Genomic DNA, 26,541 nt, shown 5'->3' on the forward strand with positions numbered 1-26,541 from the left:
TCTCCATGTCTCTGCCCAACTGCATTTTTCATTCTTACAGGGTATAAGATACACATAGGACACTTATTTTTTGAGGGGCATTTTGTGCATTTCCCTGAGGTACAAAATGGTATTCTGCTTTTTAACCAGATGGTTGCGAACACTAAATGAGGTAACTAAGCACAAGCACGTTTTTAGCTGTAAATTGCTGCCCAAATTCAACCATAACTATAATTATCCCTTGTATTTCTTGGTCTTTCCATAATGCCTAGAACACTGTCATGCATGTAGGAGGTACCCAAAATATACTGATTAAATAAATAACAGAAGGAACATTATCCATCAACTCTTTCTGATTTAAACCATGGCTACTGCCCACCAGCTCTGCCTCAAGCCTGTTGATAATCGAATACTACCTAATAAATACACTGACTACTCTTATTACCACTGCCATTGCTACTTTTAATAGTAACAGCTGATAATTCTTGAGCCGTTGCCACATGCTCCATCCTTACATGACCCCACGGAGAAGCTACTGCCGTTGCTCACTTTACAGAGGCCTAGACAGTTTAAGTAACTTGCCTAAAATAACACAGGAAATAAAGAGCAGAACAGTTTTCAAATCCAGATCTTTCTGATTACAAAGTTCATACCCTTTACCACTAACCTATACTTTTTAACCAGCTACAAATCAGATTAAGTAAAACTTTTTGTCATAGTGGCAGATGACCATGCATTGCTATTTTTGTCAGTTTTAGTAGGAAAACATCATACGAGATTCAGGAAAAAAACTGTGTGGCTGATCTCCACGAGGTTCCTCTGGCCACGGCTCCACCAGCACCATCTGACCGTGGGCTGGCAGCTGAGTTCCCACAGGGTCCAGCCTGACTGTACATTCCAAGCTTGATGTCCTCTCATAATCAAACCTGAGCAGGTTCTTATCAATGGCTTGGGACAGACCATAGAATTCAGACACTTCTAGCACATTGTCACTCATACGGATGATGTTACAGTCTGGTTCCAGGAGATAGACCCGCAGGATAAAGGTTTCCATGAGGGTGTCTGTTTCAGTAAATCTGAAGAGAACAGAGCAAAGGCAGTATTTATTAGTGCTCAGGTATGTCTGACACCTGTGGATTTGTTTGGAAGCTTTCACAAAATTTGTCTATAAGTTAGAGTTTGAATTTTGTTTTATCCTCTACTCCCAGTCTCTCTGTTTTTTGCCCTTCTCCTTATCTTGGGATCAACTTCTTTTTCTGCCATTCTCCTCTCCACTGATCCTTCTTTCAACACCTTCTGTTAAATGTGTCGTGCATACTGATGTTTAAAGACTGATGTGAGCTCAGAGTCTTACTTCTGGCACATATGTAATTTAAGAGTATCAAGCTTGTGTAACTTATGGGCTGAGTTTTAATTCAGGGGTGAAGGGTTGAGGAGTTCCTGAAGCACCAAGACCTTTTGGCTCTTCAGAAAAACCATTAGAAAACCATTATAGGCTTTGTTAATCCCATTTTACAGACAAGGAAGCTGAGGCATAGAGAGGTCAGGTGGCTTGCCAAAGGGACTGGAGAGAAGAGAGGAATAAACAAGTTCTCTGATTTTCTGCCTCCAACTCCTCTGACTATTCTAAAGGAGAATAACAGCTCCTCTAACTCTGCCCTTCACGTGTGCTCCTCCACCCCCTCCACTCCTTAGAAACTCAAGAAAGAAGTGGGAGCAGCCAGAATTATCAGCTGTCCAATCCTTCCAGGTAGGCTCTCTGAAGATAGGTTTTTTTTTAACTTCAGTCTTATAAAGACTAAACAGACCTGTGTGCTGATTATATAGCTTCCAAAGGAATCCTCAGATGCTATATCATTTTCTGAACATGGCATTTTGTTCATGCCTCTCTTTTAGCACTTGACATTCTGCTTCACAATTATCTCCCCACATTTTGCATCAGACTATGGCATTTCCTATGCCTCACATAGGGCTTTGATCTATGGCAGGTGATCAAAAGTGTTTATAGAATGATTCATTGTTCCAATGTCTTCTGTAAGACTCTTTTGCATTAGTATAGTGCTTAAGGGAAATTCACAGTGAAGTATTTTAGCTAAATATTCATAAGAGCAATAAAATCAAGTAAACTATCAAAAGGCCTACTCTACCTGCACTGAATTGTCAATTGCTTCTATGAAGTGAGCCATACCATAATCAAGAGTTTAATTCTTAAATTAACTTTTATTGAGATATAATTCATATACCATAACATTCACCTTCCTGAGGTATACAGCTCAGTGGTTTTTAGTATATTCACAAAGTTGTGCAACCATCACAACTGCCTAATTCCAGAACATATTTATCACCCCAAAAAGAAATTCATATGCATTAGCAGTCACTCCCCATTGGCCCTTCCCCCAGCAACCACTAATCTATTTTCTGTCTTTATGGATTTGCCTTTCCTGAACATTGCATATAAATGAAATCATACAATATGTGACTTTCTGTATCTGGCTTCTTTCACTTAGCATAATGGTTTCAAGGATCTTCCAAGTCATAGCATTTATAAGTGAGTCATGCCTTTTGATGGCTAAACAATATTCCATTGTATGGATATACCACATTTATGCATTCATGGGTTATTTCCTTTTTTGTTTTTTTTTTGCTAATTTTAAATAATGAACATTTGTGTACAGGTATTTTATTTCTTTTAGTGTATATCTAAGAGTAGAACTGCTAGGTCATATGGCCATTCATAACTGATTTTTAAAACACTTTCATTATTTAATATGTTTAAAAATAGAAGCTACTGTACTTCTTATAACTAAGAAGATGATAATCAAAGAGAAGAATTTCATTCTGTTTTGGAATATATTTCCCTCTTAATTCTCATTAAGAATTTGTAGTTTGTGACTTCCACTTCCCATCATAAGTGGGGGATTGGATCACCAGAGATACCTGCATAGGAACTCTAATGGAAAACAGGATAGAGCTAAAAATTTGCCCCAGAAAAGCCTCAAAGAAGATGGTACAAATAAAGATAATTGAAAGTCAGCTACAATTCTTGCCTCACCCACTTAGGTCTCTATTTTCAACTGATTACTTTCTTGTTTGGGATCTAGTAACTTTCTCATGAAACCTGTCTACAGAAAAGGCCCTAAGAAGTGCATGGAATGGTTATTTGTGCTGCTTACCTGTAAAGTCTAAGCTTCACTGTGTCTTCATCAAGAATTGGGCAACCATTGTGAATATACTTTACTTCATTGGGAAGGAAATGGCAGTCAAAGACCTAGTACACATGGAGAAATGGATAAATATCTGTGAGAAAATTGGTACAAGATATTTTATTTTTCCAGCAGTAGAGTACCACCTAGAGAAATCACGGTCTGTTAGTGTCGTGTGTATGTGCATGCATGTTTTAACCACCACCATCTCCACCCTGTCCAATGCCCAATCACAATTCTGCTTACATAGCTGTGTCTTGTTTTCAATATTTAAATTATGAAAATCCAAGCAGATCAAGCTTACAGTCTCTAGCATATTTAAAATATGGTTCCATTTATCAAAATGTTATATGTTCACATCCTTCAGGGCTTCACAGCAATTGAGTTAGCGAGGTCCACTTGTGTGTTATGCATGAACACACTCTATTAGTTTTATATATATTTTTTCTTCTCCTTTATTTTGTTTTCCATATTGTGTTTTTATATTCAAAAATGAAGCCACTGACTATAGACACTATTGTGGTTGATCAGAGCCAAATATCAACCATAATTGTTCCTCATATACCTGCAAAAGACTGCTTTTATTAGTTATGTAATAGCAAAAATGGTTGATGAGACAAACAGCAATCTAGAAGTGATTTCCTCTATTCAAATAAAATTATAATTAACTGTATCACCTCATTCAGAACTATTAAGGAAATTGCTTGTGGTTATATTAAAAGGATTTTCTCTTTTGGCCACACCTTGACCCTCATTGTGCCCACTCTGACTTGGTAGAGTTCTAAGAAATAGCCTTAAGGTATTCACACAGCATCACTGTTAAATTCATGACACGTAACTTGTACCGTGTTACAGTCTCAAACGTTTACAGACAACATAATCCTCTCTGAGAAGACTTTATCTCTGATACAAATGATCTTCTTTTCCCACAGACATCATGGGTTCCTCTTTTTAATTGACAATAAGGAAGAAGATAAAAGAAAGACCTTCCTCATATCATTGACAAATAGTCACGGCAATAAAAAGACAATCTGCTTTGTTAAAAAGAAACATCTGTTTGATGTTTCGTAATATGTTTTCCTTTTATAAAAGGCGACAACCATAATTGTCCATAAATTTACTAACTAAAACAAAGGAGAGCTAAATCCTTTTCTAATTACTGTCTAGCTTTGGTTTTTTTCCACTTCAACTGCTTTTCAATTACAATTTATAATTAAATTGTCACACATTCTTCACTCGTTACTCACTTTAATGACAGCAAACTGGTTCAAACTAGAGATATTTTCTTACTGCTGTATTTCCTATTCAAAAGAGCAAGCTCAGTTCTAAGCGTGGGGTGGTTTTCCACCCAGGAAATTCCTAGGTTTGGGACAGGTGTTAGAAGTGCAGTGTGTGAGGAAGTCTTGTCCTCAAATATGAGGAAAACACATTGCCATCGACCTTATCTAATTGACTATATCAAGAGGGTTATCCAAACAGAAGGTACTGGTGTGTGCCAAATGAAATCCCTTTCCAAATATCCAAAAGGAGAATGAACCTGTTGGTTCTAAGACAAACTTCAGTAATGAAATGACAACACCAATTGAACAGATGTTAAACAAAACATTTTCTGTGCAAATCAAATAAAACTGTTCATTACACAGCAGGGTGTTGTTAATACAGTCATCCTGCTAGAAATGGGTTCACATAAGCCTTGCTTTCAACTTACTAGTAAGCACTATTAAAGAATAATGTTTAGGCTTTGTGTGTGTGTGTTTGTATGTGTGTTTGTCTGTCTGTGTGTATGTGCATGTGCACACTTGGCTATGCTTAACTTCAAAAACTTCATAAGAAATATATCCCTTGGTGTGCATCAGCCTGGATTAAAATCAAGCACACATTCTGAAAAAGCAGACTTGACTTAGGAATCGCTTTCATCGAAATCATCATAATTAAAAAGCAGGAAGATTACCTGGCAGTTTGGAAAACAAACTTTCCCAAGTACATAGATTTCTTTATGACACATAGTTCTAATATTTGACAAAAAGGTGATGAAACTCCATATTTCAATGGACTCCTTTGCCATAGAATTAATTTTAAAAGATATAAACCACATACTTACTTTAGATGATGTCAGATTTTGAAATGTCAGATTTACTTCTGGGAATATATACACTGAACACTTCTTCTCAATGAGCCTCAGCACACTGGGGGACCAGCTGAGACTATCTGGAGCCCTACTCCCTTACCCAGCAGTCCAGATTTTCCTAAACCGGATGGGTATATTGTTTCTGCTGCATGTTGTCTTTCTAGTAACTGGATTTTTGCCTTAAAATCAGACAAAATTTGAGATGGAGAGGACTTGGAGATCCATTACAACCCTTGATCTGGTGACCAAATGAGAGTTTTACCGAGTTTTAGTCACTTAGATCTCTTATTGCTCTCCAGTGTCTCCGAGCCAGCCAAATGGTGAGGACCATGAAAATGTCACTGAAAATATGCAATGGAGACAATTTCATTACTCTCAGAGACGGTACGCTATATGTTTGGAAATCACAGGCTAGTTGGGATGGGCAGGGGATACCCTTCAGAGGCTGGCTTAAGTAACAGCACATCCTCCCCAACTTGCTTTCTCAGGAAGGAGACTCTTGTGCATAACAGGGCTTTTGTTTTCCATGCTTGGGGCCTGAGCTAAATACAGCCGGACAGTATGTTGCCCCACTGTGCTACCAGGAGCAGTTTTTCTTCTCTCCACACAATATATTCAGCCTCATTTCTAAATGAATGCTGAACAATTTTTTAAATTATGTTGATTAGACCAGATACCGAATTATCAGTTCATCAATCTTAATAAGGTACCCACATATAGCCATACAGCCCTGGACATCACTATCTTTATGTTCCCCAAAACCCAAAGATTTGATTTTGACCCGTCTCTGTAGCGGAATCTTCATTGCCTACTGCTGCTGACTTATTCATGCCATTTACTCATTCACATTTAGCTCATCTGGGCTCCAGATATGAGCTATTCCAGGTCTCTCCTTTTCCCCTGATAGATTCCAACCAAACACACCTTTGGAGTGTAAGTTATGTTGGAAGAAAGTGAGCAGATGTTGCCCTTAGGACCTGGGATCATTTTTGTGTATTTTTTAGATGCCCATCTGAATCTCTTTAACAGAGAAAAGAAACAGCTCATGAGAAACTAGAGGGAGACATTTGTTTACTATCACATCAGGAATATTCCCAACGTGTGAACCCTGCATAAATTTGGATGTGCTCCACTGTAACTTCAAGTGGGGTGAATGGAATGTCTGGAGAGGTCATTTTGAGCTGGCATCTATTAACTCTCTTAAGTCCACCTCTATAACATCCAGCACCTCTTTTTTAATAACCTCATGGAATATGCTTCTTTAGCCAAATGGAGAAGAAAAAATTCATGCTCACAGTTCAGCAGATGATGATGGTATATTTTTCCAGAAGAAGGAATGGCATCCAGTGTTGAATACTCCCAAAATTGTTTGCATTGGGAAGAAAGTTAAACCACAGTAGAAACAAGTAATAAAACCAGAAGCAATTTTCTATTGTATGTAGGGATAAACTCCTATTTTAAGCAAATACAATATATAACACAGGCTTTTTAAAAACTGATTAGAAGGTAACTCTTCACCCTACAAAAGGATTGAGCATAGGATAACCTCAAAGGAAAAAGATGCCAAGGTTTTGATTAAAGGAAAAAAATTCATGCATATATTTCTGAAGAACAGTGACTATTTAAAGTGAAGAATTTTCACATCTCTGTTTCATGTCTCTTACTCAAGGAAATGTTCAGGTGGTTGTTAATAGATGAAAATGTCCTCATGTTTTACTTTTGCTATCTGCAGTCACAAGTCTGTCCTACAAATGTCTTGAGATCCTGATCAAATCAAGACACAGGCACTCTGACTAGCAATGGATGAGACAATTTGGGGCAGAAATAATCCAGGAAGACTGACCACATGGCACCACACCAGAGGTCGCCCACTCCAGTCCTTGGAAGGCTGTCTCTGTTTTGTCCCCAATCTCCCTGTCTTTCAGTTTCTCATAGGCTGGTGATATACCTGAGACATGTGATAAGTTTCATACATTATGCCTTTGCCTGGGTGATTAGCTGCTCTGTAAGGTCAGGCACCTTACAAAATGGTAAGATTTACAAGAGTTCCCTTCCATAAAAGAGGATAAATTGGAAAGACTCGTCAATTTGGTGCATTATTAATAAAAAATATATCTATCCATATTTAGTTTGAACCTGCCTTCCTTCCCAGCTGTTAACATAATTAGAAGTAAATCCTATTGGTTTAAGGATTGTAATCCACAGTCAGCCAAGGACATTCAAAATCAGGTTTTACCAATACAAAATCATTACATGTACACCTGGAACTAGTATAATGTTATATGTTGATTATACCTCAACAGAAATAAATTTAAAATAAACAGGTTTGCCCTTGCATAGAAAAACAGCACAATATTATACCTACTAAATGCAACTCCACCCTTTCAAATTTCAACATTTTACAATACTCACCTTTGGTAGCTTGAAGGGAGACCTTTTACATCTCTCACTCTCTGTCTATCCTTCCCGCCCTTCCACTCTCACACCCCTACTGAGCAGAAAATCTGGGATATGACCTACCTGTGGAGTGAGTTTCCCAACCCTCTGGGTTATGGGCTCGTTCATCACAACTTCCACTTTGCAAGCATCTTTCTCTTTGGGGATGGCAAACCTCAGGTCATCTCCCAGTAGGAAGGCCGAGCCGCCCTTCGGCACCCGGAGCCCACGGTTAACGCTGACGAGGGTGGGGCTGGCGCAGCCCAGCTGGAGGAGCAGCAGCAGGGCCTTCAGCCCACCCCACGTCCTATCGCTCATGCTGTCAGGGGCCAGCTCGTTTCTGTTCACCGGCTAAATCCCGTCAGCAAAGGAGGGCTTCTGTGCTTCCTCCGGCTTTGTCAGCTCCTAGTCCAAGGGGCAGCGCCAGGGGCTCCGACAGTGTGCCCCAAGATCTTAACATGCCCCTTTCGTTTCAGACTCAGACAAGGAGGCCTTTCAGGCAATCCCAGGGCTTTTAATAAAACTCGCTGATCACCCCTGACAACGCCGTCAAGATTAATGGGACTCCCAAGTGCTTGCCTAATCCTGCAAATGGGAGAAGGGGTTGGAGGAAAGTGAGAGAGAGACCAAAAGGTTTGTGTGGCCATTCAAAAGATCCCTACCGACAAAGGAATCTTTCAACCAGCCTACAACTTCAGCTAAATTAAAAGCAAATAAACCAACTTGACCTCCAGGCCCATCTGAAAGGCAATGCGGCCATTTCATTACCCTGCCTGTAACTCCTGTTTCCGGACTCCGCATGCTCCAGCTGGGGAGTCAGTTGTGTGGTCCAACAGGAGCCAGCCTGCCTCCCTGCCCAAGGGCAGCATTTGGGCCTCTCCGTTCAGGGAAAGCTGCTCAACTCTTTATTTGTTTCCTAATTTTTACATAAGGACTGTAACCTACTGTGTGTAAGAGGACTGATAGAATTATTTGCACACTGTCTGAGAACCTGAGTAATTCTACATCAGTGTTACCCAGCTAAGAAATAGGCTTCATATTTTGTCATATGGGCATAATTCTGACTTTGCTGGGCAATGAACTTACACTTAAGAAACGCTTGAGTGGAAATCAGAGAAAAAACATTTTTTTAAGTGAACATTAGGTTTTTGTTTATGTGTAAAAGGGTCTAGGAATCAAGTAACATAGCTTCAAAATACACAGCTAATGGCATGGTGTAGATACATGCATATTTATATCATCTATAACACTAATTACATTATAATGCACTGAATTTGCACAAATGGGGTTTTTGTTTCAAGTTTGGCCACTTAGAATTTCCAGATCATTTCTGTGTTCTGTAAGAACAGAAAGGATTTTATCCAAAGTAAAATATATTGCAATATATCCTTAAATTCATGGTATGCTAGGGGGACTCAGTGGTGGTCTATTACATCCATAGAAAGGCTTTGCATTTTAATGATTTCAGTAAACTTCTGTACATAATCAATGAATACAGAAATAAATGTTTGACATTAGGGTGTGGACAAAAATGACTCTAATATCCACATCTAATACATTAAGGGAAGACTCATCCGCTTGTCACTGAAACATTTCATTTTTGAGGCAGGGTGTGACATATATCACCTGATACCTGAGGAAGTGTATACTCTCGGAGCGGCCTAGTTTTCCTGGTATCAGTCCCAGAACAAAACAGTTCACACACTCCCACTGACAATGTTGCCCACAGTGAGGCTGAATTAGACTGGCTTATTTGTTCAAGAATGCCAATCTGGTTGTTGAACTTTCACAGCAAAATCAAACCTTGTTTCCATTCACATTTGGCATTTAAGACCACTCAAAAGGACAGCACACTCAGAGAGAAGAGAGGCAGCATGGTGTATAGGTGTCTCCCAAAACTGAGAGATAAGGAAAATCTTTACTTTCTGAGATCTAAAGAAATTAAATCAACATGTAAAGGCTACAGGGGCCCTACATTCCAGTACATTCTTCTATCTCCCTTCTTTACTGCTTCTTCCTAAATTCCCTGACTTTTTAATGTTTGGAGTCTAGGGGCCAGGCTTTTTTGTCCACCCTCACTCCTTAGTGATCTCATTCTTTGGCTTTAAATACCACTTCCATGCTGAGGAGTCCCACATTTACATCTCTGACCTCCTCCTTAACTCTCCATTAGTAAATGCCGCTGTCTCTTTGAGCTCTCCCTGTGGTGTTGAATAGGCATCTCATACTTTACACGGCCAAATTTGAGCTCTGTCTTCCCTCCCTCAGTCTTCCCTGTCCCAGTTAATGACAACTCCAACTTGTCATTGTTCTCTGCTTCATCTCACACTCTACATCTAAACAAACAAAAAAAACCTGTCTGTTCATTGTGGTGAACAGACCTTAGCGTGACCCCCTGTAATTCCAGCCCCCTAGTATCCAGAAGTTCCCTCCCCTTGAGTGACAGCAGAACTTGTGACATGTCCAACCAAAAGCATGAGGCAGAGGTGACTGGATGACATTCCCATGAGTACATTATATCATTGTAAGTCTACCCCTTAGCAGCCTTTAGCTAGAGGCTCTCTTGCTGCTCTGGAAGAAGCAAGCTTCCAGAAGTTTTTGTGTTGCAAGGAAATGAATTCTGCCAACAACTGGAATGAGCTGGGAGAAGACACTTCCTAAATCAATCCTACAGATAAGAATTGAGCCTACTTAACACCTTGCTTGCAGCCTGATTCCCTGAAGCAGAGAACCCAGGTAAGGTAAAAGATCCCAGACTCCTGACCAGTGAAAACTGTGAAATAAGAAATGTGTGTTGTTTTAAGGCATAGTTTTTAGTAACTTGTTAACACAGCAAAATAAGTTGAATGCAATGCTCTTCAACCCATTTGGAGGGTCTGACTACTTCTCACTCCTTCCCAGGCTATCGCTCTGGGCCCAGCCTCCACCCACTCTCTGCTGAGTGACCATAGTAGCATCCTATTTGGTCCCCCTGTGTGGGTAAAACTGCAGTATTTACAGAATCTCTTGCCTGGCCTTAGTGCATCTCCATATCAGTAGGTGTTCCCAAGAGGAGGAGGGAAGTAGTCCATCTCCATATCAGTAGGTGATTACAAGACGGGTAGGGAGAAAGGGCATACCTGGACCAGAGAGGTTTGGTGGACTCCTGTAGCTGGGGCGCAAGAGACATGGACGGGCAGAAGTAGATGACAGCTTGTAAGCAATAAACGGGTTTTTCCCACTTTATTTCTCCCTTCAACTGATTTTGGCTTCAAAGGTTATTTGGCCTGGGCTGGGAACATATTTTCCCCTGGAGTATACCCTGCTTCTCCTCTTGCCTCCCTCTTAGGCATTTCTTAGCATGGCAGTGAAGTTTCCTATTAAATGTTATTTATATCATGTCACGTCTGTGCCCCAGACCTCCAAGCGCTTCTTAGCTTAGATAAAACCTGCGATGGCCCACAAAACCCAGCGTCATCTCGTTCCCCCTTCCCTCTCTCGTCACGACCTCTGTTTGTTTTCGCTTTCCTCACTCTGCTCCAGCAGAACTTGCAGTTTGCTTTCCTCAGACAAATCAAGATCAGCCTTCCCCTTCTTACTCCCATCCCAAACCTTCCCACCTGCTGTTTCCTCTGCCACAAACATTCTCCCCTCAGACGTCCTTTCCATCTCCCACCTCCCATGTTTTCCACCAAATGTCACATTCACAGTGTGGCCATGCCTAACTGCCCCATTAAAATCACAATACCCTCAACTCTAGCATCCTTTTCTGCTTGGTTTTTAACCTTAGCACTTAAAGCCACCTAACATAATACATTTGTTTGTTTTTATTATTCATTGTCATCTCCCTCATGAAGGTGAGAATTTTTATCTTTTTTATTCATAGATTTGTTTCTATGATTGCCTCCACCCTGTTGCCCATATCAAGGATGGTACGTTGCACATAGCAAACAGGGCCACGTTGTAGGCTGGCAGGGCTATGAACTAAAAGGTGGCTTGGTCTCTGGAGCATTTGCAAAGGGGAATAACCATACTAACCCATACTTCCAGAATTGTACATGGCAGTGTACGCAAATTTTCTGTTTAATCCACTGTTAGTTTGGGTTTATTTTGTTACTAGTGACTGACTTTTACACCTTTAAAAATCATCCTATTCTTCAAGTTTTTCTATTAATTTAGCTACTATTCAGCTAAATATTGTAACATTTTACCTAACAGCATATGGGGCAATAACTCATTCTCTATTATCATAGTAAGTCCTTAATTAGGAGATTCGGACAAAGACCAAGATCCTAGTGTTCATCTACCAGGAAGAAACGAGACAGAAAGAGAAGGAAACCTACTTCTACAGTTCCCTGAGAGAGAAACCATGGCATACACAAAGTAGACCTGAATTCTGAAGACCCAGCTTCTAATCTCAGTTCTTATGAACATCAGTTTACTCCTTCAAAAATGGGGCCATCTATCCTGCCTCTTCCAGTTTCCCTGGAGAACCAAATGGAATAATCCATGTGGAGGCATTTTGTTAACTAAAAAGCTCACCTACAATCATAACATTATTATTACAAAATATACCAAAGGACTAAGAGAGTAAAACTTGTCTCAAGAGAAATAGAATGGCAGATGAAGGCAACAGAATTGGTTCAGAGTATATTTTACTTACATTCTAATTTTATAGTTTTCTCCTTTTCTTCCGATAGTCTTAGGACAGGAATATTTTGAAACAACCTGAAGCAACCAACTGGATGAATAAGAAGAGCACAGAAGGAACAATTTCCAAATTCAAAATCAAACAACACTCATCCTTTAATCAACTGGGCCTGGAGTTTACAAAATTAGACTGAGCAAAGATCAAAAAGAGTACGTCATATTTATGTTTTATTTACATTCTAATATGGCTCTTGTATTTTTCTCTTGGGTGTTGGGAAACACCAAGCATGTGGCCATTCCATGGAAAATGTTGCTCTGTTTCATTTGAAGAAGACGGCAGGGGAGGGAAAAGAGAAAAGGGTTAGATGAACGAACAGAGAGGAAAAGGTCAAAAGCAAAAATACCCCAGAATAGCAGCAAAGAAAATCAGGACTCTGACTCAAACAAGATTTCGCAGATGATGATGGGTCTTTTTATCTCCCCCCAAGTAAAATGGTACTAATTGTCATCTCTGTGATAAAAAGTTAGGATGTCCAGAGGCAGCCAACATTTACTTGACAACACTCTAGTGGGAAGCCTAGCACATTCTGAGAACTCCATTTTCTTGGTCTCACCATAGGACCAAGTCAGATACTCAGGATCCATCTCTCAATAGCTTGCTCAGAACGCTGATGTGGGCATCCATGGGGTCAGCAGGATCAGTGGGGGCATTCAGAAGTGGAAGTAGAATGGGGACTAGGCTTGATTCCTCAAGGGAGCTTGTAAAGTGACTTTTAGTCATATTGGACTTAATTTGTTTCAAATGAAGAAACAAATCCTTTTTCTGCTTTTGCTTGTGTGATTCAGCTGCATCTCAGCATTTCAAAATCCTCATGCCATTGCTGCAGATCAGTTCTGTTCTTACATACCATTCTCCCACCACGGTCTTTTTTCTTCATGTGGAAATCACATAGTCTAAGTTTATCTGCATGAGCCAATAAAAATGGGTGAAAAGATGTTCTGAAAAGTGGAAAACCACCCTGCTTTGAACTCTTCCTTATTAAAATTCAAAAGTATTTCTTTAACCAAACTTTCCTGAACAGAAGAAAATAATTTAGATCGACTGAGGAGAAATGTGAGCTAGTGTTTATTTTTAAATTACACATTTAGGTTACCAGGTAGGGCATATACTCTTCATATGGATGTAAACATGATACTCCTGTCAGTTATCTTCAACAACCTGTGCAAAACAAGAAAAAAATGGATCCTAGCTGTACTCTCAGGCTCTCTGCAATGGAAGTTCTCAATGGGCAACAGTAATCAGGTGCCTCAATGAGAATCGGATTTACTGTTGTTCCCCTTTGGAATTTTGTAATGGTAGCTACACAACACAAGGGAAGCACCTTTCTCCTCCTGTGCCCAGCAAAGATACCAAGATATCAATAGTCTATCTATAGCTTTTTGTTTGCTGTTTGGCTGTTTGCAGAACTCCTATATGTAGCCTGATACTCTTCCCAATGCTCTAGGTAGTTATTATCAATCAGCTGAAAGTCATGTAAATGACAGAACCTTCTGTCTTCTCTGTACTTGAGGCAATCACCTCCAGATCCCCAGCTTTACATCTTTCAAGTGTTGGGAATGTTCGGTATAAAGACAGGAGCAGCCAGGGAAGGGGAAGATAAGGTTCAAAATAAAAAACACCCAGACTCTGCCTAGGTAGGGGGTCCTATGTGAAGACAACAAAGGCTTTTCAGGGAGTTAATTTCCTTGCCTATCGGGACCAGGCCAAACCAGTCCTAACCAGATCCCAGGGTGGGCACAATCCAACAAAACTAAGAACTACCCAAACCACACCTCATCATGGGAAAGGACGGGTGCACAGAGAGGGATGGCTGAACGGACCTGTTAGTCAAATGACCCCACCCTGCCAATCAAAGAGGTGCCTCCTAGTGAGAATGTAATATTCCAGCCTAACAGATCGGGGCTTTGTCTACCTTGAATCTGGCCAGTTCCTCCCTTGGAGTGTATTCAAGTAAAATTTTTGCTCAGCTTCGCTATTGTGTCTCTGCCTTTCAATTCTTTGTTACGGCGGGGACAAGAACCAAACAGCTCACTAACACAAGTATCAGCAGAGTCTTTAAGAAAGAAAATAAATGAACAACAAAATGGCATTTTAAGTAGAAAAACAGCCAACTCTAGATCAACCCATTCTCATCCACCCAAAGAGAGCTTTTGACATCCTTGACTAGAATGGTGAAGAAAGCCAGTGAGATTTTCTGACTTTTAATTCACATTAAAATCTCTAAAATGCAAGTCAGAATGAACTTAGAAGCCATCATGCAATATTTTATGATGGATTTTTTAAATCATCACTATTTTTACCCAAACCAATTTCCAAAGTAATTCATATAAATCAAATGTAAAAGTTTCAAGCATAAACTTACAGCTGAATGTAACTATCCATAGGACAACTGAATTGAATCCAAATCATATGTGACATAAATGAATCACCCAGAACCAATGAACTGGCAACCAAAGAATTGTAGCCACAGCCAGCAAACTAGCTGTGTAAACACAGAAAGTAGCTCTCATCTTTGTGTTTTAGTTGAGGAAAATAAGACGGACTTTACCAAGGACTTCAGATCCACCGCCTCCTCTGACCTGGCCACCCCCTGAGAGAGGCAGAGGTCCAACTGCTTGTTGGTGTGGGCAGCAAGGAGTGGACATTCAACGACTTGCCCAAGGACATAGCTGGAAGCCACAGAGCCTGGGATTCCAGGGGGCCTCTGGCATCCTGGCAAGTGTGCTCTTTGCCTGGCATCTGACAGGTTAGTTCCATTCCCTCCACGGAGAGCGGCTAAGCCATACCACAAAAGAAGCACCAGGAAAAACAGACATAAAGTATGTTCTTCTCCTTCAAGAAGCTCATAACCTCTTATGGAGCTTTACATGTTCAATGTCCCCACAGGGTGGAAAATCCTTGGCCATCTTGCCCAATACAGGATTTCCAGAGTGAATTCTTTCAGATAGGGAAAAAGAATAGTGAAGAAGAAAGAAATAGCCTGTGACTGGTAAGATTGTTACCCTCTTAACAATTTTTAGTATCTTCCTTTTCTCATTTTTTGACTAGTAGTACTTTTTTTTGACTAGTACAATAGGCACCGGGCTATATTCTGTATATACATGTTTTCGTTTATTTCTCACAACAAGCCTATAAGGTAGTTTTGACTATCATTCTGATTTTGCAGGTAATCAGTGACTTAAGGAAGTGACATAATAATCATAATAAAAACTAACACTTATTAAGTGCTTACTATGGGGATGGCATTGTTCAAAGTACCTTTACACATATTATATTGCTTAATTCCTGCAGCAGTTTTAGGAGGTACACAGTGATTTTACAGATTTGGAAAATGAAGCACAAAGAGGTTAAGCAAAGTGTGCCCAAGGTCATCAGCTTGACTCTGGAGTCTGTGTCCTTGCAAATATAACCTTACCTGACTCCAGGACCCATGCATTTACCCACTGTATTAGGCTGCTTCACATTACAACAAAATCTTATACTCTTTGCAATTGCTTCATTACCCTCAGGGTCTTTTTCTTATGGTATTCAAAGTCTTGACAATTTTCTTTATGGTTCCAGACAGCACTGATGGCTGTCCCAGGAGTTAAAGTTTCACTGGAGGCAATGTTCTTTCAAGGAAGTAGCTGTTATATTAGGAGCATATAATTAATGCAGAGACCCGGCATATCAGCATCTTAGTGTTCCCAGTCCTCACACTAAAGGCACAGTTTGGAGGCTTCAAGGCAAACAAGCCACTTCAAAATTCCAGTCTATTAAATCAATAAAATATATGTTGATTCTGATTATAATATTCTGCTTCCTCCACACTGCCATTTTTTCTAAAGTGTAATCTAGATCACAGAATGAAACTTAAGAAATTAATGAGTCCATACCCTTCATTTTATTTATCAATTTATTTGTTTGTTTTGAAAATAACTTCCTTTGGTGTGTATATGCATGCTCATTAACCAAAGGATAAAAATACAGAAAGAAAAGAAAAAATAGTTTCCCCCCAGAAAAACCCCAAACACCCTTAGATTTTCACATGCCTGTGTGTGGACAGTTTTAAAATGTAATTAGAACCACATTACATACCATTCTTCGCTATTAACCCAACATTCTTTTCTAAGCATTTTCCATATTATTAAACATGCCTTGAGATCTTGCTTTTCATCTGTGCATTATAATCACTACATGGATATACTGTGATTTCTATAGTCATTCCACTATTATGTGGAAATACTCACTAGGTCAGTAAGTGGTGGTGAAAAAATCCTTTTTTCCAGTTCTTTGCTTTTGATAGTTTTCTAGAAGTAGAATTTTAAGATGAAAGGGCATAAACTTGGGGGCTGAGTTTGTTCTTTTCGATTCTTGTCCCCCCACAATAAAGAATTAAAGGGCAGAGACACAGTAGTGAAGCAGAATGAAAGTTTTATTTGAATACACTCCAAGGGAGGACCAAGCCCGAGTCAAAGTAGGCAAAGGCAGGTTTACCTGAATAAAGCAGAGAAGGAAAAACAGGAGGAGAAAAGGGAAGCTCATTAACAGCTGCTGGGCATCGGGCACATCCCCTGCTAATTCCCAAAGCCAGTGTCACCTGGTGTCCAGTGTCCGCTTGAATCTGCGCAGCATGGGATCTGAGTCCTTACCACCCCAGGATGTGGGGGAGCCGCAGAGCACTGGATGAAGTGAGATTATGTTCTGAGAACTTCCCAAAGGCAAAGAAAGGAGATTTTCAGGCGGGCTACTAGAGAGGACAATCATACAGCTGCTGTCCTATCTGAGTCACACAGGTGACGGGAACTTGCGAGCCCAAATCAGAGCTCTCAGCGGCCCCTCCCTACTTACCTGAAGCGGGATAGAGAGAGTGACACTCGAAGAAAGGGGAGTGTGGGCAACATCAGAGAGGAGGCATGCTTAAAGGTTTAGGGTCTGGGGTTTTAGAGGTCCTTTTGGGTAAGGGTCAGCATAAGGCATGATGCATGCAGGTGATTTATAATTCCTTTGTTTTGTCTTAAGAAGAGGATTATTTAGGTGACTGTGTTGGCCTGGATCTCAGCATTCTTTGTCCACATAAGTTTATTTACACTTCCAAGGTCTATCTCTGACCTGGTTACAAAGTTACTCGATTAAGGGGCTGGAGGAAGAGGAAAAAACAACATATAGGTTAAGTTAAGGAATAAACTGGGCCTTTTTGCTGGCTAAGTAGATTTTACTATGGCATGATCTAATTGGTACAATGAAGACATGGGCTGTGCTCAGATACTTTTCTTTATATGGGAATTATCCATACCTTCCAAGTTGCTCCTGGCCTTTGGAACTTCAACTAGTTAACTCATTAACTCTGTGAGTTCCTTTTAGTTGGCTTACTGGCTTTATTCTTTCTCCGCCCAGTTCATGTCTATTTTTCTACCTAACAAACTTATTTTGCATATTTTGGAGATGTTAAACATGTTCTACAAAATAGTCTTCTGTATCCAAGTACAGTGGAAACATAGAATGCTAAAATCTCCTTTTAAAGATTCATAATGTAGTATGAGTATGTTAAAGGAAACCTTTAAGCCCAAAGTTTGCAAGCTTACAGAAAATCCTTTTTTCATAAAAAACAAGGTTCCTTGAGACATCATCCAAGAGATACAAGGTTAGAGAATAAAAGTGATTGATTCATAGGGTGGCCACATGGTATCTAAAAAATTGCTGGTCATACCTGATAAATTCATACTTAATGAATCTGCACCAGAAATCTAAACTCCAGGCCACTCTTTGGAAACCAGACATCTGGGATTTCTCTATAGAGATCTTTAATAAAACTACCTTCCAGGGTAGAAAACTACTGCAGAAGGAAAAGACTTTGTGTCCTTGACTTATAGTTCTGTTTTTAATGACTATTAAAGTTTCTTAAACCATCAAAAGCATTTCCTAGAAGGTTAGGAAGTGGTCATAATTTATGTTCATTTTGCTTTTAGCCAGAGTTGTATCATACAAATTTTCACAACAGCTTGTTTTAATTGAATAACTTAAACAAAATGAACAGCACTCACTCACATTCACTATAGTTGACTATATCTGTTCTGCACCTTGGGCTAACCAGGGGCATGTAGCTAAACTCACACCTAGAACCTTCCCAACCAAAGTCGCTCTAATTGAAATTGGTTTTCCTTTTCTTGAGTGAATTCTGCATCTTTTTAATTCACAATGATATACCAAATTGTCCAAAAGTGAGATGTTATGTACATGCACACTAAATCATGTTCAGGAGTTCATCTTCTAAGAATAATTCCATTTTTGAACTACATCCTGGTTCTGTTTGGATAGAAAAATTCATTTGCTCATTCACTGTACAAGCTTTTCATCTGTGCACTATAACCACTACATGGATATACTGTGATTTCTATAGTCATTCCACTATTATGTGGAAATACTCACTAGGTCAGTAAGTGGTGGTGAGTACCCATTTTGTGACAAGAACTATAGTAAATGCTAAGGTTACAAACATACACACACACAAATCTTACTTTTAGAGAGTTTACAGAGTAATGTGGAAAGACAAACTATCAATTCAAAAAGAATAATAAGTGCTATAATGGTGGAATGCATTGTGTGCTATAGAAATAAATAGTGGAGGGCAGCTTTCAACTCAGACTGGGAATAGGGGAGGCCTCTTACAAGGTGAGAGGGTTGACTGTGAAAGAGCAAACAGGATTTAGAAAGGTGAAAATGGGCATGTTTGAAAATGGAGAAAGTGTGGCACAGTCAAAGAATCAAAAGAAGTAGAGTTTTTGTATGAAAGAGTACAGAGGCACTGGGCACATAAGAGTTATCTAAGATACAACTTTTATCCTTGAGGGATTGAGGTCTTGTGGGTGATTCATAATCAAGTACTTTAATATACAAGGTGGTATTGCCACAATAGCATAAAGGCAAAATGCTCTGATGAGTTCGCCAAGCTTACCAGCACACAATGAAGGAACTTCTACTATTAAAGATGAAATACTTCATTGTGAAAAGATTGCTCACATTCAGAAAATTACCTAGCACTGCTCCCTGAGCTCTACCATGATAACCGTGAATGCCTTATGGCCTGCCATAGCTAATGAGAAGATTCCAACTCACAAAAATCATGGGCAGAACAGAGACCAACCATCACAAATATTCCTGTTAAAAGATCTGCTGTAATGGAAATGCTTTTGATGACGTAAGAAGCCTGGTGATAAATGACAAAAACTCTAATATTGTTTGAGCCTAAGTCAGAGTGTATCAAAAATCACAGAATTCTAGAGTTGGAAGGAGCTTCTCCTCCAAATTTCACACTATCATCACTATCACTGTCATCATCACTGTATGTATGTATTTACTTTGCCTCTGGCATTGTCTTAACTCATTTAACCCTCACAACCATCTATGGAGTAGATTCTATCCTAAGGACTCTGGTTCTAAGGAAACAAGTAATTTGTCCAAAGCTGATGCTAATAGACAGTGGAGCTAGAATTCCAACCCCAGCAGGCAGGCTCAAGAGGCCAGCAGCTTTATAATACCAAATGGTATTATGCAAGGTTCTGCGCTCCAGGAAGTTTTCAAGGTAAGGAAATAGGGGCTCTAAGAGGCTAAGTGATTTGCCAAAGATTAAAGAACAGGTGGGCCTGCTGCTTTATGTATTAATGCAAGCAGAATATAGAGAGTAAATCACAGTATCATATAGGCAGATGCAGTGTAGTAAAAACATTGCAACTCTTAAAACTGACAAATAATTAAACCCAACAGAACTCTAATGAGAGTCCTGACTTTCTTCCCTGCTAAGGATCTTAGCACAATCTTGAAAGTCAGCTGTGACCTACACATCTTTTTTTTTTTTTTACAAATATTCATGTTTTACAAATAACTTTAAATAATTTTTTGATACAACAATACTTTAAACAAAAGGAGGGAGAAGGGGAGGGACTTCATGCTCTAATGCAGGATTGGAGCTGACGTGAAAGAAAATGCAATAGTGAGAAGCACAGAGGCCAGACTGTACATCAGGCCCACCCAACCCCCGCACCTCTCCGGGTTCCACCATTTCCTTGAGCAAGGTCCTTATTCTTTCTATTGGGCTCTGTTTCCTCATCTATATAATACTTGATACCTTTCAGGGTTGTGAAAATAGTTAAATGCAATAATGTATGTAAATGTGTTATGACTCAACCAAATTCCCAGCACACACACAGAGCATGGCCCAACCGAAGTCAGTCCCCTTCCTTCTTCTTTTTAGCCCAGGCCAAGCAAAGAAAGTTTTTTCTAAAACTGATTGAAAAAGGTATCACTGTAATGGTGGCTACATGATATTAAACATTTGTCAAAAGTCATAGAATGTACACCAAAAGTGAACCCTAATATAGACAAGGGGCTTTAGATAATCCTAAGTGGCTCATCAACTTTAACAAATATTCCATTCTAATACAAAATGTCAGTAGCTGGGCAGACTGGAGGGAGGAGGTGTGTGTGAGAACTCTGTGTTCCTGTTGTTTATCTATAAATTTAGATGTGCTTAAAAACTTAAGTTAATTAATTAAAAAAAAATTATTAGTTGAGCTATCCTTCGACATGCTCCATGATTTGGGCTGAACTCACTCACCAGGAACACCCAGACAGAGCTAGAAAATTGTCCCTACAGCAGTGCGGGGACATCAGCGGCAAACAAGAACCAAGGCAAACCACCGTGACACCTTTCTTTTACCACTTCCTGGCACTGGGCACTGAGTGTGATTTTATCCAGGCCATGCAGCTCTCTGATCTTTGAGGCTCTGCATATCCCCAGCTACTCAAGTGCAGTCAGGCCTCAGGCCCATGGGCACACTCCCACGTGAAGGTCCCACACACAAACGCACCCCCGGTGCTAGTGTTAGGAGTCCCTGATGCCTTTGTGGCCCCCTGAGCTTAAGTGAATAAAGGAAAATGGAAACATGCTATGCTTACTTGGGCAGCATTTGGGCTGGGCTGTGGTGAGTGGGAGGGTGGGAGAGTGCCCTCAGACAGTGGGGTTAAAAATGCTTCAGTAGTGGTTAAACACAGAATCATACACATCACAGGCTACAAATAAAACATCTGAATGTCTGAGTAGAGGACTCACTCTTGAATAAATCTGTGCTAGAGAATACAGCAATGTACAGGAGTGGCATCACATAACAATTGCAAGCACCGGTAAGTCAGAGAAATGTTTTATAAGAGAGAAAAATGTGGAGCACACCAACAGTCTTGGCTAGAACACTCTCTTAGAGTCTCCAAGACACAAATAGGCTATTTTAAAAAAGCTAGTTTGCAAATCATCTGTCTAGAAGAGAGAAGGTATTTACCACAGGCACAGTGTCCAGACTAGCTGACAAATGCACTTCAAACTGTTATGGCCTGAGCACCACCTCATGGGGGCAGATACCCCTGTGGAAAACCACACGAACATATCTGTCCTTTAAAGGGTCAGCCGAGTGCTAAGACTCCTTTACTGGGCAAATCCAGGGCACCATCTGCATAGTAACCATGCTTCAGGGTGCCAGAGGTACTCTTCACAGACCGCAAAGTGAGTGGTGCCTGCTGGAGTCATGCAATATGGTGGCTGACCCCGATGTGTCCCGTGGCCTGAGGGAAAGGACTGGCTGCAAGACTCCACTCCTATGGCTTCAGCCCCACCCCACACTTCTAGGTGCAAACGATGGTGTGCATTACTGAGGGCAACAGGAAGCACACCAAGAAGAGTTTCCGCTGATGCCATCCCTAAACGAGCGGGTCCCAGCTCTGGCTTCACTTCACAATCACTCAAGCACCTGTCCCAGAGTTTTGGATTTAATTTGTCTCAGTGGGGCCCAGGAATCTGAATTCAAAAGGTTTCTAGGTGATTCAAGATCTAGGATTGAGACTCACTGCTGTAAACAACTGTGCTTTAGTTTCTTCTCCTTTAAGAGGTAAAAGGAGCTTTAGTGCCCACAGAATGAAGTTAGGCTCCTTGGCATGTCTGAAAACCGTCAGGGCGGAGGGAGCTGGTGGGACGAAGGCTGGGGATGCCACTGAGAAGATGAGCACCAGCAAGAGGCAGATAGTGAGAGCCAGTGCAGAGGTGACTGGAGAGGGACAGGGAAGAGGAGAGACCGATAGGACGGCTTTGGACAGATAAGAAAGGAGGGAACCTTTCCTGACAGCCTAGCTAGAAGGGCCATTCCTTGGAAGCCAGTCACATGTGTGGGGTGTACAGACACAGCCAGTGGCTTCCTGAATTAGCAAACTTGTCAGAAAGAAAGCAAAGGCTAAAATAAAAGAAATCAACATTAAGTTTGACCAATAAAATTTTATGCTCCCACTAGTTTCCTTTACATTCTAACTTTTCCCTTGCCATGAATCTTAACACACAAAGTTAAATACATATATAATAGCAATAAATTTTATTACTCACAAGGCTATTTTCCCATGCTTTTTCTTTTCATAGTATTATATTTCAAGATTCAACAGAAATGGTCATTTGGATTTTGGCAGGAAGTAGGTGATCTCCCTCAAATCAGTACTTGCAAAGTCATTATTGATCAGATTAGGAGATTTGAGGCTATCTGCTGAACCATCTGCTGCAAAGCAGAAATATTCAAACTATCCCATCTGTAAAGTAAAAATTTCTCACATCACTCCGAAGTCTTAATTCCCCTTTGTGTACCTAATATACTAATTACTACTTGTCAATTCTTCAACAAAACAATGGCCATTATCTCACTCCTATAACACTTCCTCACATGATCATGAACTTGTTCTTGTCCACTGGAGCCCATCTCACCATTTCCAGCTTTCATGTTGAAATTAACAATTTGGCCTCTTCTACTCAAGTAACAAAAAACAAAGACCAATCTTTTGGCAGAAAAAGGGAATCAATTCCTTAAAAAAAAAAAAACTCTTTTCATATAATGAGACAACCAGATAATAATGCATGACATTTATGTCATAGTCTTTAGCTCACACATTTCTTTGCAGGCAGACCTCAATTAAGCCTTAGACCTAAATAAAGATAAGCACTTTGACTAAACTGTTCACTTTTTGAACACTTTAGTGTTTGGAAAGAACTTCAACCTACAATATAAATATTTACTTCAACCTGATATTCAGCCTTGTTTTGTACAGTAGGGATTTGAAACACTGATTTCACAAGGTTGTTGTAAAGATAGCTTTTGTTGTTCATCATTAATTGGGAAATTCAACTTCCCTTGCATCAGGGGCCCATGTGTTCCTTACCATGTAATTGTCTTAAAATCTTAAGTCTTAAAACGTCTCAAAAGTTTAAGTCTTAAAGGTCTGAAGTTTGAAATCTTAGCTAGGTCTTAAGCCCGAATTTCAGATCTCTCTGACCATGGAGCTAACAGTGGAGATTTGATGCCTGTAAGCTCCGGGCTCTCCATGACAGCCAACCTGCTGTGCAACCGCATATGATTTCTGACTATGTATCTATTAGTTCACAACGTTGTCACCATCTGCCAATCCTAATGGAGGCAAACACACAGTGGGGGAAGGGATATATAAGGACAGGGTCCTCCTACCAATGAATCCCACAGCCTGAGATTTCTGCGGAGTACAATATGCCTAGCATCAAAGCAACTTACAAAGCTACCAACCGGAAAATGTCTTTGCTGGGGAGTAAATAAAGACCAATAGTTCCCAATAATGCAATCCAGCAACAATCAGTCTGTGAGGCCTCACAGCATTTATAATGCAAAACGATATATGCACCATACTGCTCCTGCCTGACCTGAACGGTCAAATCAGCACCATGAAGGCTTTATGGCCAAATGAGAAAATGTAAATTGGTTTCTATCCGGGATTTTTCAACATGCAAAGCTACTCCCTGCCTGAGGAAATATTTCCCTGTTACCTCATCCTGAAGCCAAACTCTAAATCCAGGGTTGTATCATAAACTGATTTTTAAATAACCACAGGTTTTTTGCTATTTCCTTTTCCTGTAGTAATGTCTTAAGAATTTGAAAGATCAGCTAACATCAGTCAGAGACTTGACCTGGTGGCCTAGTATGAGCTGAATTTTGTTCCCCCAAAATCCATATGTTGAAGTTCTAACTCCTTCAGAATGTGACCGTATTTAGAGATAGGGTCTTTAAAGAGGTAATTAAGTTAAATGAGGTCATTAGGATGGGCCTTAATCCTCTATGACTGGTATCCTGCAAAAAGAGGAAATTAGAACACAGATGGGTACAGAGGGAAGACTATTTGAAGACAGGGAGAAGATAGCCACCTACAAGCCGAGGAGAGAGGCCTCCGAAGGAATCAACCCTACTGACACCTTGATCTTGGACTTCTGGCCTCTGGAACTGTGAGAAAATAAATTTCTGTTGTTTAAGCCACCCAGTCTGTGGTACTTTGTTGTGGCACTTCTAGCAAATTAATTCATATGGTAAACAAGACATGAAAAGGATATAAAAATCAATGTTAAATTCTTTTAGTAGTTATTTAATATATCCAATGGCCATTCAACTTCTGCTCCTTTCCTGGTGATAAATCACCCTCAAGGGGCCCCTTAATCACCAGTCTGTACCTCCAGCAGCAGACATTTTTTATTGTTGTAAGAATTCTAAGGGCTTAAGGCACCAACTGTTTTCTAATATTTGAGCAAAATCATTTTTATAAAATGCTGTGGTGTTTTCTTCCGATCTGTTGTGGGAACACCAGTGGACCCCAGTAGCAGAGGACACAGTCGGCGAGGAGCCCAGAGCTGCTGAGTCAAGACAGGTGTGAGCAGGAGTCTGATTTTCCCAGGACGAGGAAAATATTAAAAAAGAGGAAAGCAAGGAGGATGAAAGGAGAGGAAAACAAGAGAGAGGCCCTTGTGTCTGTGATTTCAAATGCCTGATGGCTGTGGACCACTTCCTGGAAGTTAAAAGACAATGACTTCATGTTGAAAGGGGTTATTTTCTATTTTAGAAAGGACCTGGAGATTTTTATCCCATACTTAGTAGACAGCAGTTCTTCGGATGTGTTTGCCTTTTTGACCTCCATTCTTGTTTGCCTTTTGGTTTTATTACCACTCTGATAAACTGGCTTCAATCAGCAGGCCAGCTGCCCTCCCCGTTGGAGAAGCCAAGCTGGCTACCAGTGAGACGGGGGACACGCGGACCGTAGGTTTGAATGTTCCTTCTGCCACTCACTGGTGACGTTGTCATGGCCAAATTAAGTTCTCTTGGTCTCAGTGTTCATGCCTGTAAAAAGGGGTTAAACACCACCCCAGAGCTGTGTGGTGACAATCAAATGAAGAAACATGTAGCGCATAGTGGGCATTCAATAAATGTTAGTGTTTCATTACAACCATGATGACTATTATCACAACTACTCATCTGCCACTGCCTTTTCCCCTTTCCCATCATGTGCCTCACCTTGACCAAGGAGCCTATCTCCATGAAAAGGTTTCTCTACTCACTGCTCACCATGCTACATTCTCTGAAAGGACCACTGGATGCTGACAAGTCCACTGAAATAGCTCCTTGTCTCAAGGAGGGAGTGTGGATGAGGTACTTTCTGGGTCCTTTTAACTGTGAGGCTGGATTTTCCAGTTTGACTGTCCCCTGCCTACCTCACATGATTCTCCTTCCTCCCTACCACTGGCAAGCTAGTCACACATGCCTTCTTCCCTCCTTACACTTACCGCATTGCCCACTACAGGCCTTTACATGTTTTTCTGTGCTGTTCCATGTGCATTGAGCACCCTTCTCTACCCCCACCAAGCACCCCACCTGCCTGGCTAAATTCTACCCACCCTGCAGGTCTCAGCCTCCCAGACCTCCCAGGGATATTTGCTCTCTTCAAATCCTACAATATCCCTTACCACACAGTGTACACCTACAGACATTTAATTGTTCATTTGTATTCATTTTTTTAAATGTCTGCTTGTTACCCAAGTCTGTAAGCCTCTTAAAAATAATAACCATGATTGTTCAGCTTCTTCAAGTATCTCCAGCCCTGGTCACTGGGCCTGGCACAGAGATGCTCAACAAATATGAGTTGAGGGACTAACTCACCACAGTGCAAACACTGGACCTGTAACTAAACTGGTGGGAGAAAGAGAGAGCCACATGTTTGAATGGGTATGCCATTTCATTTGGTGCTAGACCATAGGT

The 26,541-nt window shown here is 40.5% G+C and overlaps 2 protein-coding genes across 6 annotated transcripts in view; both read right to left on the reverse strand.

The window, feature by feature from the left end:
- The window catches only part of FREM1 (FRAS1 related extracellular matrix 1), a 118,624-nt gene extending 110,560 nt beyond the window's left edge, over positions 1-8,064 (reverse strand). For all 3 annotated transcript variants that reach the window (XM_036926669.2, XM_057498697.1, XM_057498698.1), the window contains exons 1-3: positions 7,831-8,064; positions 3,153-3,247; positions 754-1,055 (exon numbers count right to left, since the gene is read on the reverse strand). In XM_036926669.2, the coding sequence (XP_036782564.2) occupies positions 754-1,055; positions 3,153-3,247; positions 7,831-8,064 (631 nt within the window). The remainder of the gene's footprint in view (positions 1-753; positions 1,056-3,152; positions 3,248-7,830) is intronic.
- An 80-nt stretch (positions 8,065-8,144) lies between these two features.
- TTC39B (tetratricopeptide repeat domain 39B) overlaps positions 8,145-26,541 on the reverse strand; it is a 265,348-nt gene continuing 246,951 nt past the window's right edge. For all 3 annotated transcript variants that reach the window (XM_057498701.1, XM_057498700.1, XM_057498702.1), the window contains one exon: positions 8,145-8,331. In XM_057498701.1, coding sequence (XP_057354684.1) covers positions 8,145-8,331 — 187 coding nt within the window. The remainder of the gene's footprint in view (positions 8,332-26,541) is intronic.

This window comes from Manis pentadactyla, chromosome 3 (genome assembly GCF_030020395.1).
Source record: "Manis pentadactyla isolate mManPen7 chromosome 3, mManPen7.hap1, whole genome shotgun sequence".
Classification (NCBI taxonomy): Eukaryota; Metazoa; Chordata; class Mammalia; order Pholidota; family Manidae; genus Manis; species Manis pentadactyla.